The 14287-nt window shown below is 44.0% G+C and overlaps 1 protein-coding gene across 1 annotated transcript in view; it reads left to right on the forward strand.

The window, feature by feature from the left end:
- LOC140721343 (NACHT, LRR and PYD domains-containing protein 3-like) overlaps nucleotides 1-14287 on the forward strand; it is a 52365-nt gene that overhangs the window by 747 nt on the left and 37331 nt on the right. Inside the window, exons 2-3 of the mRNA XM_073036184.1 lie at nucleotides 10354-10446; nucleotides 13642-13805. Coding sequence (XP_072892285.1) covers nucleotides 10354-10446; nucleotides 13642-13805 — 257 coding nt within the window. The remainder of the gene's footprint in view (nucleotides 1-10353; nucleotides 10447-13641; nucleotides 13806-14287) is intronic.

The raw sequence follows: 14287 nt of genomic DNA on the forward strand, positions 1-14287 counted from the left end.
CCATTTCTGTCTGAAAAACTTACCCCTGACATCCCCCTTGTACCTACTTCCAAGCAGGTTAATACTATGCTCCCACTTGTTAGGCATTTCAACCATGGGAAAAGCCTCTGGCTATAGTCACAACCAAAGCCTCTCATCTTATACACCTCTGTCAAGTCACCTCTCATCCTCCATCGCTTCAAGGAGAAAAGGCCAAGGTCACTCAAACTATTCTCATCAGGCACGCTCCCTAATCTAGACAACATCCTTGTAAATCAATGTGTTTTGTTACATCCTCAAATAATTCAATCAGGTTCATAAGCATGACCTGCCCTTGCAAAGCCATGCTGGCTATCCCTAATCAGACCATGTCTCTCCAAATGCTCATAAACCCTGCCTCTCAGGATCTTCTCCAAAACTTGCCCACAACTGAAGTAACACTAACTGGTCTGTAATTTCCTGAGTTATCTCTACTCCATTTCTTGAACAAGAGAGCAACATTTGCAACCTTCCAATCCTCTGGTACTTCTCCACACCTAATTGATGATGCAACGATAATCGTCAGAGGCTTAGCAATCTCCTCCCTCGATTCCTACAGCAGCATGGGGTATATCCTGTTCAGTCCCGGTAACTTATCTAACTGAATACCTCTCAAAAGATTCAGCAGATGCTCTTTCTTTCATACACTCATGTGTTTCAGTCTGCTGTATGTCATCCCCACAATTGCCAAGGTCCTTTTCACTGGTGAATACTGAAGCAAAATACTCAGTATCTCAGAATATTCAAATCATCGGCAGGTTGAGAAACATTTGTTGAGAATGTAGTGGTGAAATTTAACCAAGCTAATTTGCCATTGCTGGCAACTCCCCGTGGATTTATTATACTTGCATGATGCGCCCTCAACTCCAATAATGATCGTTACAAAAGTCGGTGATATGTATTCCATCCTTTATTAGCAATGAGCAAACATACAATCTTGAAGTGATAAAACTCCACTGTACCCAAGCATAAATTCATCGTATTTGAGTGGATAATAACAAAATATATGACATCGGTCAGTCCCCAGCTGTGTACTGCATGGAACAAAGCAAATATGTAACTGATCCCCTTTGCATTTACCACACCCCCACTGATGCGACTTATTACCTCAAAAAAGCATCATAAATATACAACGCAGAATACAATGCTGATAGAGAACAGATACATGGCTCCTGCACACAGGCTCAGCTCTGATACAGGGTCCTCCACCTGAAATAGTAACATACTCTCGTCTTGTTGAATAATTCCATCATTCTGTTTTAATTATATTGACAATTTTTCTGAACTGACTGTTTTGGATGTATGGCGTGTCGACATTGTGTTTAACAAGGTGTCATATAACTAACTATCTAATAATAGCCAGGTGATATGCTCAAAGAAATCTTAACTGCGTTTTAGTGCTAATAATAGTTTTGAAGTCCTGCCGGAAAAACTATAGTGGTTCCGGACAAGATACTGTGATGCTATGTGTGAGATTGCATTGTTCAGATTGTCAGAGTGTTTCTGTATAGACACAAATCATATATTGCCATAGGTGTCAAGGCCAGGCGATGTTCACCTGAAAGGAGACGGTGAGAATCAGGTGTGACTGAGAAATCTGTATAATCCAGTGACGAGAGGAATAGAAGTCTCATCGTCAGCAGAAATGTTTCACCCCACACTGCTGTAACACTTGTCCATTACTCACCACAGCGCCACCAGTGGTAGGAGGACCAAAGCAGTGGGCGCTGTCTGCTCAATCTGCCTTGGCATTCCATAGACGCAACACTCCTGGTCCAGGACACAAAATTGGTTCCAAAAAGGGAATTGCCTGCAATACAGCGAGTAGATACCCTGGAGTATCCTGGTCCAGTGTACAATGCATGGAGAGTGTGGAAATGGACATTGTGTGACTGTGGGTGAAAGGATGCAGGTGGATCCGGCCATGTCACGTGTTCAGTGGATCGGCCCCAGATGTTTGGAAGTGTTCACCTCAGTTTAAAAACAAAACAGTGCTCTGCTTTAAACCCCAATTAATGTTTGACCCTCCTGTTATTTTTTTTTTTTGTTACAGAGCAGCAAAAAATGAAAACTCCTGTCCACAAAATGGATCAAGGTTCGGGCAGTGGAGGAGTTCCAGTGGCGTCAGGATCGGGAAAGGACACGGGTCTGTTGGCGAATTATTTTAATTTATAAATACTCTGCTGATTCTCCGTCTGGGTTTAATTCAATAACGGCAATTCACAAAATATTTGTGAAAACTGACCAGAGTGATTAGAAAGAGAGTTAACATCTCTGGGGAAACACAGTCACAAGTGGAAGGAGTACAGTTACCGTCTGCTCCTGCTCCTCTAACAGATTGTGATGCACATTAAAATAGCGAGTTACTCCAGAATACAAGACATCGTGCAGATGCTGAAAGTTTTGGGCAACACAAAGACACACAACAGGTTGTCAGTACTCAACAGGTCAGGCAGCATCCATGGACAGGAATAAACAGTTAACGTTTCGGATCGGGACCACAAGGAAGAGAAAGTAATGTGACAATATCTAGAATTTCTGTCCCGTCATTACCAGTCCGATGAAGGGCCTTGGCTCGAAACATTGATTGTTCATTCTCCTTCATGGATGCTGCCTGTCCTGCTGAGTAGCTCCAGCATTTTGTGAGATATTCCAGAGATTTGCTGATGAAGGGGATTACCAGGCAGGCAGACAGTAACCCAGAGCATAGTGGTGGTGATGGGCAGTACCAGGAGAGTGATGGTGATGGGTTACTATATTTCCAGGAATTGGCAGAGTCTTTTGCAAACAGAGAGGTATATTCCCGGGGACTAGAAAGAACAGCCTTCAACAGACGGTTGAGCTTTACCGGCTAAGGTAACAATTCCCTGATTCACCCACCCCACCCCACAGTCTAGAAAGGACTTATATTCTTCCCATTGGTGCGAAGCAATGTCAGTCACTGATTACAGCCAATAGCAGAGATGGACCTGCCAAGAGGGCATTACCCTCGCTGAGGACATCTCATACTCCCGCTACGAACGCCCTGTCAAAGCGGAACAAATCCCAAAGTAAATGCCCCGCTTTTTGAATTATTTCAATATCCCTCCGAGGGAAGCTGGGGGTGTTTAAGAAGCTTCTCCTGCGGTCGATGTCTGATGTATCACTGAGAGGTAGGAGGAGACCACTCGGCCCACTGAATTGATGCCATCTCCCTGGGGAGGGAGGGAACCCAGCAGGAGGAGGAGGGAGGGTGAATTAATTGAGAGGATAAATATGGTGTGTGGGGTTGAATAGGATAGGGTCTGAGAGGTTGTTTGTCCCGGTGGGGGATCAAGAAGCAGGTTGGGGGAAGGAGCCCATTGACAGCGGGAAAAAGAAATGAGGGTCTCGTCTATGGAAACGTCTGAGCCCACAGTGGTGGTGAGCAGAGATATTCACCACTTCGGTGGATAAACAGTGGGAGACTGTATGCTCATAATGTTAGTGACAGAAGATCGTATAATTAGTGTTCCCTGTGTTATCTGAATGTACTTGCCTGTGATGCTGCCACAAGTCAGTGTTTCTCTGTCCCTGTACCTTCCCGTACTTGCTCACTTGGCAATAAATTCAACAGGACCTGAGAAATCTCAGTGAGATTTGATTAGTGACGATCATCTTGGCAGCTCGGTAGGTAAAATGTAAAGAAGATAGAACATAGAAATCTACAGCACGTTACAGGCCATTCGTCCCACATTATTGTGTCAATCGTGTAACCTACTCTAGAGGTTGACTACAATTTCCTTGTAGCATAGACCTTTATTTTTATAAGCACCGTGTACCTATCTAAGAGTCTTTTATAAGACCGAATTTTATCCACCACTACCACCGTCACTGCCAGTGCATTCCACACACCCATCCATTTCTGTGTGAAAAACTTACCCCTGACATCCCCCTTGTACCTACTTCCAAGCAGGTTAATACTATGCTCCCTCTTGTTAGGCATTTCAACCATGGGAAAAGCCTCTGGCTATAGTCACAAGCAAAGCCTCTCATCTTATACACCTCTGTCAGGTCACCTCTCATCCTCCATCGCTTCAAGGAGAAAAGGCCAAGGTCACTCAAACTATTCTCATCAGGCACGCTCCCTAATCTAGACAACATCCTTGTAAATCAATGTGTTTTGTTACATCCTCAAATAATTCAATCAGGTTCATAAGCATGACCTGCCCTTGCAAAGCCATGCTGGCTATCCCTAGTCAGACCATGTCTCTCCAAATGCTCATAAACCCTGCCTCTCAGGATCTTCTCCAAAACTTGCCCACAACTGAAGTAACACTAACTGGTCTGTAATTTCCTGAGTTATCTCTACTCCATTTCTTGAACAAGAGAGCAACATTTGCAACCTTCCAATCCTCTGGTACTTCTCCACACCTAATTGATGATGCAACGATCATCGTCAGAGGCTTAGCAATCTCCTCCCTCGATTCCTACAGCAGCATGGGGTATATCCTGTTCAGTCCCGGTAACTTATCTAACTGAATACCTCTCAAAAGATTCAGCAGATGCTCTTTCTTTCATACACTCATGTGTTTCAGTCTGCTGTAAGTCATCCCCACAATTGCCAAGGTCCTTTTCACTGGTGAATACTGAAGCAAAATACTCAGTATCTCAGAATATTCAAATCATCGGCAGGTTGAGAAACATTTGTTGAGAATGTAGTGGTGAAATTTAACCAAGCTAATTTGCCATTGCTGGCAACTCCCCGTGGATTTATTATACTTGCATGATGCGCCCTCAACTCCAATAATGATCGTTACAAAAGTCGGTGATATGTATTCCATCCTTTATTAGCAATGAGCAAACATACAATCTTGAAGTGATAAAACTCCACTGTACCCAAGCATAAATTCATCGTATTTGAGTGGATAATAACAAAATATATGACATCGGTCAGTCCCCAGCTGTGTACTGCATGGAACAAAGCAAATATGTAACTGATCCCCTTTGCATTTACCACACCCCTACTGATGCGACTTATTACCACAAAAAAGCATCATAAATATACAACGCAGAATACAATGCTGATAGAGAACAGATACATGGCTCCTGCACACAGGCTCAGCTCTGATACAGGGTCCTCCACCTGAAATAGTAACATACTCTCGTCTTGTTGAATAATTCCAAAATTCTGTTTTAATTATATTGACAATTTTTCTGAACTGACTGTTTTGGATGTATGGCGTTTCGACATTGTGTTTAACAAGGTGTCATATAACTAACTATCTAATAATAGCCAGGTGATATGCTCAAAGAAATCTTAACTGCGTTTTAGTGCTAATAATAGTTTTGAAGTCCTGCCGGAAAAACTATAGTGGTTCCGGACAAGATACTGTGATGCTATGTGTGAGATTGCATTGTTCAGATTGTCAGAGTGTTTCTGTATAGACACAAATCATATATTGCCATAGGTGTCAAGGCCAGGCGATGTTCACCTGAAAGGAGACGGTGAGAATCAGGTGTGACTGAGAAATCTGTATAATCCAGTGACGAGAGGAATAGAAGTCTCATCGTCAGCAGAAATGTTTCACCCCACACTGCTGTAACACTTGTCCATTACTCACCACAGCGCCACCAGTGGTAGGAGGACCAAAGCAGTGGGCGCTGTCTGCTCAATCTGCCTTGGCATTCCATAGACGCAACACTCCTGGTCCAGGACACAAAATTGGTTCCAAAAAGGGAATTGCCTGCAATACAGCGAGTAGATACCCTGGAGAATCCTGGTCCAGTGTACAATGCATGGAGAGTGTGGAAATGGACATTGTGTGACTGTGGGTGAAAGGATGCAGGTGGATCCGGCCATGTCACGTGTTCAGTGGATCGGCCCCAGATGTTTGGAAGTGTTCACCTCAGTTTAAAAACAAAACAGTGCTCTGCTTTAAACCCCAATTAATGTTTGACCCTCCTGTTATTTTTTTTTTTGTTACAGAGCAGCAAAAAATGAAAACTCCTGTCCACAAAATGGATCAAGGTTCGGGCAGTGGAGGAGTTCCAGTGGCGTCAGGATCGGGAAAGGACACGGGTCTGTTGGCGAATTATTTTAATTTATAAATCCTCTGCTGATTCTCCGTCTGGGTTTAATTCAATAATGGCAATTCACAAAATATTTGTGAAAACTGACCAGAGTGATTAGAGAGAGAGTTAACATCTCTGGGGAAACACAGTCACAAGTGGAAGGAGTACAGTTACCGTCTGCTCCTGCTCCTCTAACAGATTGTGATGCACATTAAAATAGCGAGTTACTCCAGAATACAAGACATCGTGCAGATGCTGAAAGTTTTGGGCAACACAAAGACACACAACAGGTTGTCAGTACTCAACAGGTCAGGCAGCATCCATGGACAGGAATAAACAGTTAATGTTTTGGATCGGGACCACAAGGAATAGAAAGTAATGTGACAATATCTAGAATTTCTGTCCCGTCATTACCAGTCCGGTGAAGGGCCTTGGCTCGAAACATTGATTGTTCATTCTCCTTCATGGATGCTGCCTGTCCTGCTGAGTAGCTCCAGCATTTTGTGAGATATTCCAGAGATTTGCTGATGAAGGGGATTACCAGGCAGGCAGACAGTAACCCAGAGCAAAGTGGTGGTGATGGGCAGTACCAGGAGAGTGATGGTGATGGGTTACTATATTTCCAGGAATTGGCAGAGTCTTTTGCAAACAGAAAGGTATATTCCCGGGGACTAGAAAGAACAGCCTTCAACAGACGGTTGAGCTTTACCGGCTAAGGTAACAATTCCCTGATTCACCCACCCCACCCCACAGTCTAGAAAGGACTTACACTCTTCCCATTGGTGCGAAGCAATGTCAGTCACAGATTACAGCCAATAGCAGAGATGGACTAGCCAAGAGGGCATTACCCTCGCTGAGGACATCTCATACTCCCGCTACGAACGCCCTGTCAAAGCGGAACAAATCCCAAAGTAAATGCCCCGCTTTTTGAATTATTTCAATATCCCTCCGAGGGAAGCTGGGGGTGTTTAAGAAGCTTCTCCTGCGGTCGGTGTCTGATGTATCGCTGAGAGGTAGGAGGAGACCACTCGGCCCACTGGGTTGATGCCATCTCCCTGGGGAGGGAGGACACCCAGCAGGAGGAGGAGGGAGAGGGAATTAACTGAGAGGATAAATATGGTATGAGGGATTGAGTAGGATGGAGTCTGAGAGGTTGTTTGCCCCGGTGGGGGATCAAGGAGCAGGATGGGGGAAGGAGCCCATTGACAGCGGGAAAAATAAATGAGGGTCTCGTCTATGGAAACGTCTGAGCCCACAGTGGTGGTGAGCAGAGATATTCACCACTTCGGTGGGTAAACAGTGGGAGACTGTATGCTCATATTGTTAGTGACACAGAATTGTATAATTGCTGTTCTGTGTGTTATCTGAATGTACTTGCCTGTGATGCTGCCACAAGTCAGTGTTTTTCTCTCTCCCTGTACCTTCCCGTACTTGTGCACTTGGCAATAAATTCAACAGGACCTGAGAAATCTCAGTGAGATTTGATTAGTGATGATCATCTTGGCAGCTCGGTAGGTAAAATGTGAAGAAGATATAACATAGAAATCTAAAGCACGTTACAGGCCATTCATCCCGCAATATTGTGTCAATCGTGTAACCTACTCTAGAGATTGACTACAATTTCCTTGCAGCATAGACCTTTATTTTTATAAGCACCGTGTACCTATCTAAGAGTCTTTTATAAGACCGAATTTTATCCACCACTACCACCGTCACTGCCAGTGCATTCCACACACCCAGCCCTCTCTGTGTGAAAAACCTAGCCCTGACATCCCCCTTGTACCTACTTCCAAGCAGCTTAATATTATGCTCCCTCTTGTTAGCCATTTCAACCCTGGAGGAAAAAGCCTCAGGCTAACGACACAAGCAAAGCCTCTCATCTTATACACCTCTGTCAGGTCCATCACTTCAAGGAGAAAAGGCCAAGTTTACTCAACCTATTCTCATCAGGCATGCTCCCCAATCCAGGCAACATCCTTGTAAATCTCCTGTGCATTCTCTCGATAGCATCCATATCGATTCCTGTAGTGAGGTGACCAGAATTGAACACAGTACTCCCAAGCAGAGTCTGATCAAGGTCTTAGAACAGATCCGAGTGGAGCACTGTTAGTCACAATCATCCATGGAGAATACGAACCATCTACAACTAACCTTCACCTTCTGTGGGCAAGCCAATTCTGGATTCACAAAGCAATGTCTCCTTAGATCCCATCCCTCATTGTTTTCTGAATGAGCTTTCCATGGAGAACCTTAGCTAACCTCTTACTGAAATCCATATACAGTACTTCCACTGCTCTACCCTCATCAATCTGTTCTGTTACATCCTCAAAGAATTCAATCAGGTTCATAAGCATGACCTGCCCTTGCAAAGCCATGCTGGCTATCCCTAATCAGACCATGTCTCTACAAATGCTCATAAACCCTGCCTCTAGTTTTACTACAGCAAGTGTATGGGACATTGGAAAAAAAAGTTGAATTTCCCCATGGGGATGAATGAAGTATCTATCTATCTATCTATCTATCTATCTATCTATCTAACTATCTATCTATCTATCTATCTATCTATCTATCTATCTATCTATCTATCTATCTATCTATCTATCTATCTCTCAGGATCTTCTCCAAAACTTGCCCACAACTGAAGTAACACTAACTGGTCTGTAATTTCCTGAGTTATCTCTACTCCATTTCTTGAACAAGAGAGCAACATTTGCAACCTTCCAATCCTCTGGTACTTCTCCACACCTAATTGATGATGCAACGATCATCGTCAGAGGCTTAGCAATCTCCTCCCTCGATTCCTACAGCAGCATGGGGTATATCCTGTTCAGTCCCGGTAACTTATCTAACTGAATACCTCTCAAAAGATCCAGCACATGCTCTTTCTTTGATACACTCATGTGTTTCAGTCTGCTGTAAGTCATCCCCACAATTGCCAAGGTCCTTTTCACTGGTGAATACTGAAGCAAAATACTCAGTATCTCAGAATATTCAAATCATCGGCAGGTTGAGAAACATTTGTTGAGAATGTAGTGGTGAAATTTAACCAAGCTAATTTGCCATTGCTGGCAACTCCCCGTGGATTTATTATACTTGCATGATGCGCCCTCAACTCCAATAATGATCGTTACAAAAGTCGGTGATATGTATTCCATCCTTTATTAGCAATCAGCAAACATACAATCTTGAAGTGATAAAACTCCACTGTACCCAAGAATAAATTCATCGTATTTGAGTGGATAATAACAAAATATATGACATCGGTCAGTCCCCAGCTGTGTACTGCATGGAACAAAGCAAACTATGTAACTGATCCCCTTTGCATTTACCACACCCCCACTGATGCGACTTATTACCACAAAAAAGCATCATAAATACACAATGCAGAATACAATGCTGATAGAGAACTGATACATGGCTCCTGCACACAGGCTCAGCTCTGATACAGGGTCCTCCACCTGAAATAGTAACATACTCTCGTCTTGTTGAATAATTCATCATTCTGTTTTAATTATATTGACAATTTTTCCGAACTGACTGTTTTGGATGTATGGCGTGTCGACATTGTGTTTAACAAGGTGTCATATAACTAACTATCTAATAATAGCCAGGTGATATGCTCAAAGAAATCTTAACTGCGTTTTAGTGCTAATAATAGTTTTGAAGTCCTGCCGGAAAAACTATAGTGGTTCCGGACAAGATACTGTGATGCTATGTGTGAGATTGCATTGTTCAGATTGTCAGAGTGTTTCTGTATAGACACAAATCATATATTGCCATAGGTGTCAAGGCCAGGCGATGTTCACCTGAAAGGAGACGGTGAGAATCAGGTGTGACTGAGAAATCTGTATAATCCAGTGACGAGAGGAATAGAAGTCTCATCGTCAGCAGAAATGTTTCACCCCACACTGCTGTAACACTTGTCCATTACTCACCACAGCGCCACCAGTGGTAGGAGGACCAAAGCAGTGGGCGCTGTCTGCTCAATCTGCTTTGGCATGCCATAGACGCAACACTCCTGGTCCAGGACACAAAATTGGTTCCAAAAAGGGAATTGCCTGCAATACAGCGAGTAGATACCCTGGAGAATCCTGGTCCAGTGTACAATGCATGGAGAGCGGAAATGGACATTGTGTGACTGTGGGTGAAAGGATGCAGGTGGATCCGGCCATGTCACGTGTTCAGTGGATCGGCCCCAGATGTTTGGAAGTGTTCACCTCAGTTTAAAAACAAAACAGTGTTCTGCTTTAAACCCCAATTAATGTTTGACCCTGCTGTTTTTTGTTTTTTTTTTTGTTACAGAGCAGCAAAAAATGAAAACTCCTGTCCACAAAATGGATCAAGGTTCGAGCAGTGGAGGAGTTCCAGTGGCGTCAGGATCGGGAAAGGACACGGGTCTGTTGGCGAATTATTTTAATTTATAAATACTCTGCTGATTCTCCGTCTGGGTTTAATTCAATAATGGCAATTCACAAAATATTTGTGAAAACTGTCCAGAGTGATTAGAGAGAGAGTTAACATCTCTGGGGAAACACAGTCACAAGTGGAAGGAGTACAGTTACCGTCTGCTCCTACTCCTCTAACAGATTGTGATGCACATTAAAATAGCGAGTTACTCCAGAAGACAAGACATTGTGCAGATGCTGAAAGTTTTGGGCAACACAAAGAAACACAACAGGTTGTCAGTACTCAGCAGGTCAGGCAGCATCCATGGACAGGAATAAACAGTTAACGTTTCGGATCGGGACCACAAGGAATAGAAAGTAATGTGACAATATCTAGAATTTCTGTCCCGTCATTACCAGTCCGATGAAGGGCCTTGGCTCGAAACATTGATTGATTATTCTCCTTCATGGTTGCTGCCTGTCCTGCTGAGTAGCTCCAGCATTTTGTGAGATATTCCAGAGATTTGCTGATGAAGGGGATTACCAGGCAGGCAGACAGTAACCCAGAGCAAAGCGGTGGTGATGGGCAGTACCAGGAGAGTGATGGTGATGGTTACTATTTTCTCAGAAATAAGCAGAGTCCTTTCCAAACAAATGTGTCCAAAGCGGAGTTCATAAGGTTGAAACTTGATCTCCGGTTCCATCAACGGCTGTAATTTGCGTAGGGCGGTTAAGTTGTTGAGCCATGAGGATCTGACCAGGTAAGTATTCGCACTGTGACAGAGATCACAGTGAGACACAGGGAAACGTGTTTCTTAGAGGGAGAGTTTTCACAGGACATTTTGAGGAAAGAGGCAGAGGGCTGGCGAGTTTGAGGAAAGTGATCACACCGCTCTGGGACCTGCAACTACAGATCCCCACCGGAGTCCGAGTGGAGAAGGGGGCGATCTGGAGAATGAAAAAATAATATATTTCTTCACACCAAAAAGCCAAAACCTTCTATTACCAACCACTGCCCCCTCCTGAACAGCCTGATCGTTAACCATTTTTTAAACGCCCCAGTTCCTGCAGATGATCTTTTCTTAGAGTTGGGCGTCCACTGAAGTTCCATTCACAGAATAGTAATGATAGCATCGCAAAATGCTGGTGCAACACAGGAAGCATGTATAGGGAGAAGCGCTGTCGACGTTTTGGCCTGAAATGCTGTGTTCCACCAGCATTTTGTGTGTGTGTGTTGTTTGAATTTCCAGCATCTGCAGATTTCCTCGTGTTTGCTCTGCATAGTCTTAACAGCATCAGTTTAATTAGAAAAGCAGGTAACATCCCAACTGGTCTGTTCAACCACAGAGCAGCAGATGAACCCCGCTGTGTTCACATCTGCACTCCCTAGTGCAAACACTGCTACAGTGTTAGAGAGGGTGAGACTGGGGGACATATTCCACAGCTCAGTCCACAGAAGCTGAGATTCCTGTCTGCCGGTGTTGTGTGATGGACACTGTGGACGGGTGAGAGATGGGAATTAGGACAGGGAAACAGAGGGTTGTGGGATTGTGGCAAGGAAGGTGCAAAGAACTGGAAATATCTATAAATAATATTGCAATTAGTTAAATTGTGACCGTCTGGGTGGAAGATCACTACATCCATAAGCCCATCATGGGCCAAAAGTCCTGTTTCTGTGCTGTAATGTTCTATGTCTGTGAAAATGGAGCCCAGGACAGTGCATGGGCTCAGAGATTGTAAGGCTTCATCATCACAGACTGAGTTGGATCACTCAATTACACATTTAACAGAGGAGAGAGCGTAGGAAAAACAAATATCACAAAACATATTAATATTGCATCAGCCTATGTTTTATCTGATTATTCAAAGCTCTTAACAGAAATATAGGGAATCTCGGCCAGAGCCCTGGTTCAGTCTCTCTCACCTACAGGAACAATTCCCAAAGATGATAATTTAAATTTGGTACCAGAGATAGACCAATCAGGAAGTTTACAAACTACTCACGTTTCTGGGACCTCTGTAAATATTGCTCCAGTCCACACCCGGTCAATGAAACCCCTCAGTGTCCCTGAACTCGGGTTCAGTAAAGCGCTACAAGCTTGTTCATCATTGTCCTTCATCCTGCTTGCCGAGGGAACAGACACAACAGTGAAATACCCACACCCATTTCTGAATATGAAACAGATACAGTCCCTGATTATTGAAGAACATTATTTCTACCACTGTCGCATTCTCTAAAGTGAATATGTCCACAATCACTGTTTTCCTACACTCCCTATCACAGCCAAATACATGGAATGGAGACCCCACATATACCTGACAGGGTCCTGACACACTGTGAGACCCCACACACACCTGACAGGGTCCTGATACACTGTGAGACCCCACACACCCCTGACAGGATTCTGACAAACTGTGAGACACCACACACCCCTGACAGGGTCCTGACACACTGTGAGACCCCACACACCCTTGACAGGGTCCTGACACACTGTGAGACAAAGCCATCAATTTCTTCATCCAAACCATTGACTGACATCGTAAAGGGAAGGGGTCCTCACACAGAACACTGTGAGACCCCACACACCCCTAACAGGGTCCAGATACACTGTGTGACCCCACACACCCCTGACAGGGTCATGACACACTGTGAGACCCCACACACACCTGACAGGTTCAGGTCCTGACACTGTGAGACGAGAAAATCTGTAGAATCGGGAATTCTAAGCATCACACACAAAATTCTTGAGGAATTCAGCGGGCCATATATCAGCTATGGGAAAGAGTAAAGAATCGATGTTTTGCGAAGGGTTTCGCCCCGTAACATCGACTGTATACACATTTCCATTGTTGCTGCCTGAATTGTTGAATTCTTACAGCAGCTTGTGTATGTCTCTACTCACGTTTGGATGTATAAAATCCAGTGTACCGAATGTTTCTTTACACTCCTAACTCCACGTGACACCACTTTCAATCAATTAAAATCCTTGGGGTCGTATCCATGTTCCTCAGTGCACCACTCACTGCTCTGTCTTTCGCTGTGTAATACCTTCTCTGATCTGTCCTTCCAAATTCTAACACTACTGTGTGTCTATTTCAGATTCTGTTTGGTCACCTGCTGCACAGAAACCCCGGCATTAGGCTCCAGTTTGCTGTCCAATAGGTGTTCGATAATGTCTTTAATTTTCCCCATTTTCCTTCACAGATCCGAGAGTAATCACTGAGCTCCTAGCAATCTGTGACGATATCCAGCTGCTGCAGCTGACGGACTTCTACCGGGACAGGCTGGAGCAGGCGATGGAAGGAAGGGTGCACGGAGTGAGCCTGGCGTTAACGGCCGAGAATCAGTTCAGTGGAGAGGAACATCGGGTGAGTGGGAGGGAGAATGGGTTTACATTTTCACACATTACAGGACTGACGGGTGTCGGGACTCTGATTCATTGGGATATCAAAGCATAAAAACAAATCACAAGAAAGTATATATAATTCATAAAAATGTGAATCAACCAATGTTTGAAAAAGTTGTAAATACGCCTGCTGGCGGCTCAATGTTCAGAACGAGGGGAGTAGGCAACAATTCTATGATGTTGCAATAAAGGAGTTTAAATGGAAATACGGCAGGACTCTTTATTTCAGGAAGCCTGTACAGTGTGACGGCAGGATGATAGTGAGAACTGGGGCATTATCAATGGATGCCACAGGAGCTTTAGTGTGTTCTGTTCTGGGTGAAGATAATTGTGTTACAATCTGTAATTGCAAGGCTTATTCAAAAAGTAAGGAGGAATGGGATCCAAGGGAACATTGCTTTGTGGATCCAGAACTGACTTGCCTACCGAAGGCAAAGAGTGGTT

This window comes from Hemitrygon akajei, unplaced genomic scaffold, assembly GCF_048418815.1.
Source record: "Hemitrygon akajei unplaced genomic scaffold, sHemAka1.3 Scf000054, whole genome shotgun sequence".
Lineage (NCBI taxonomy): Eukaryota > Metazoa > Chordata > Chondrichthyes > Myliobatiformes > Dasyatidae > Hemitrygon > Hemitrygon akajei.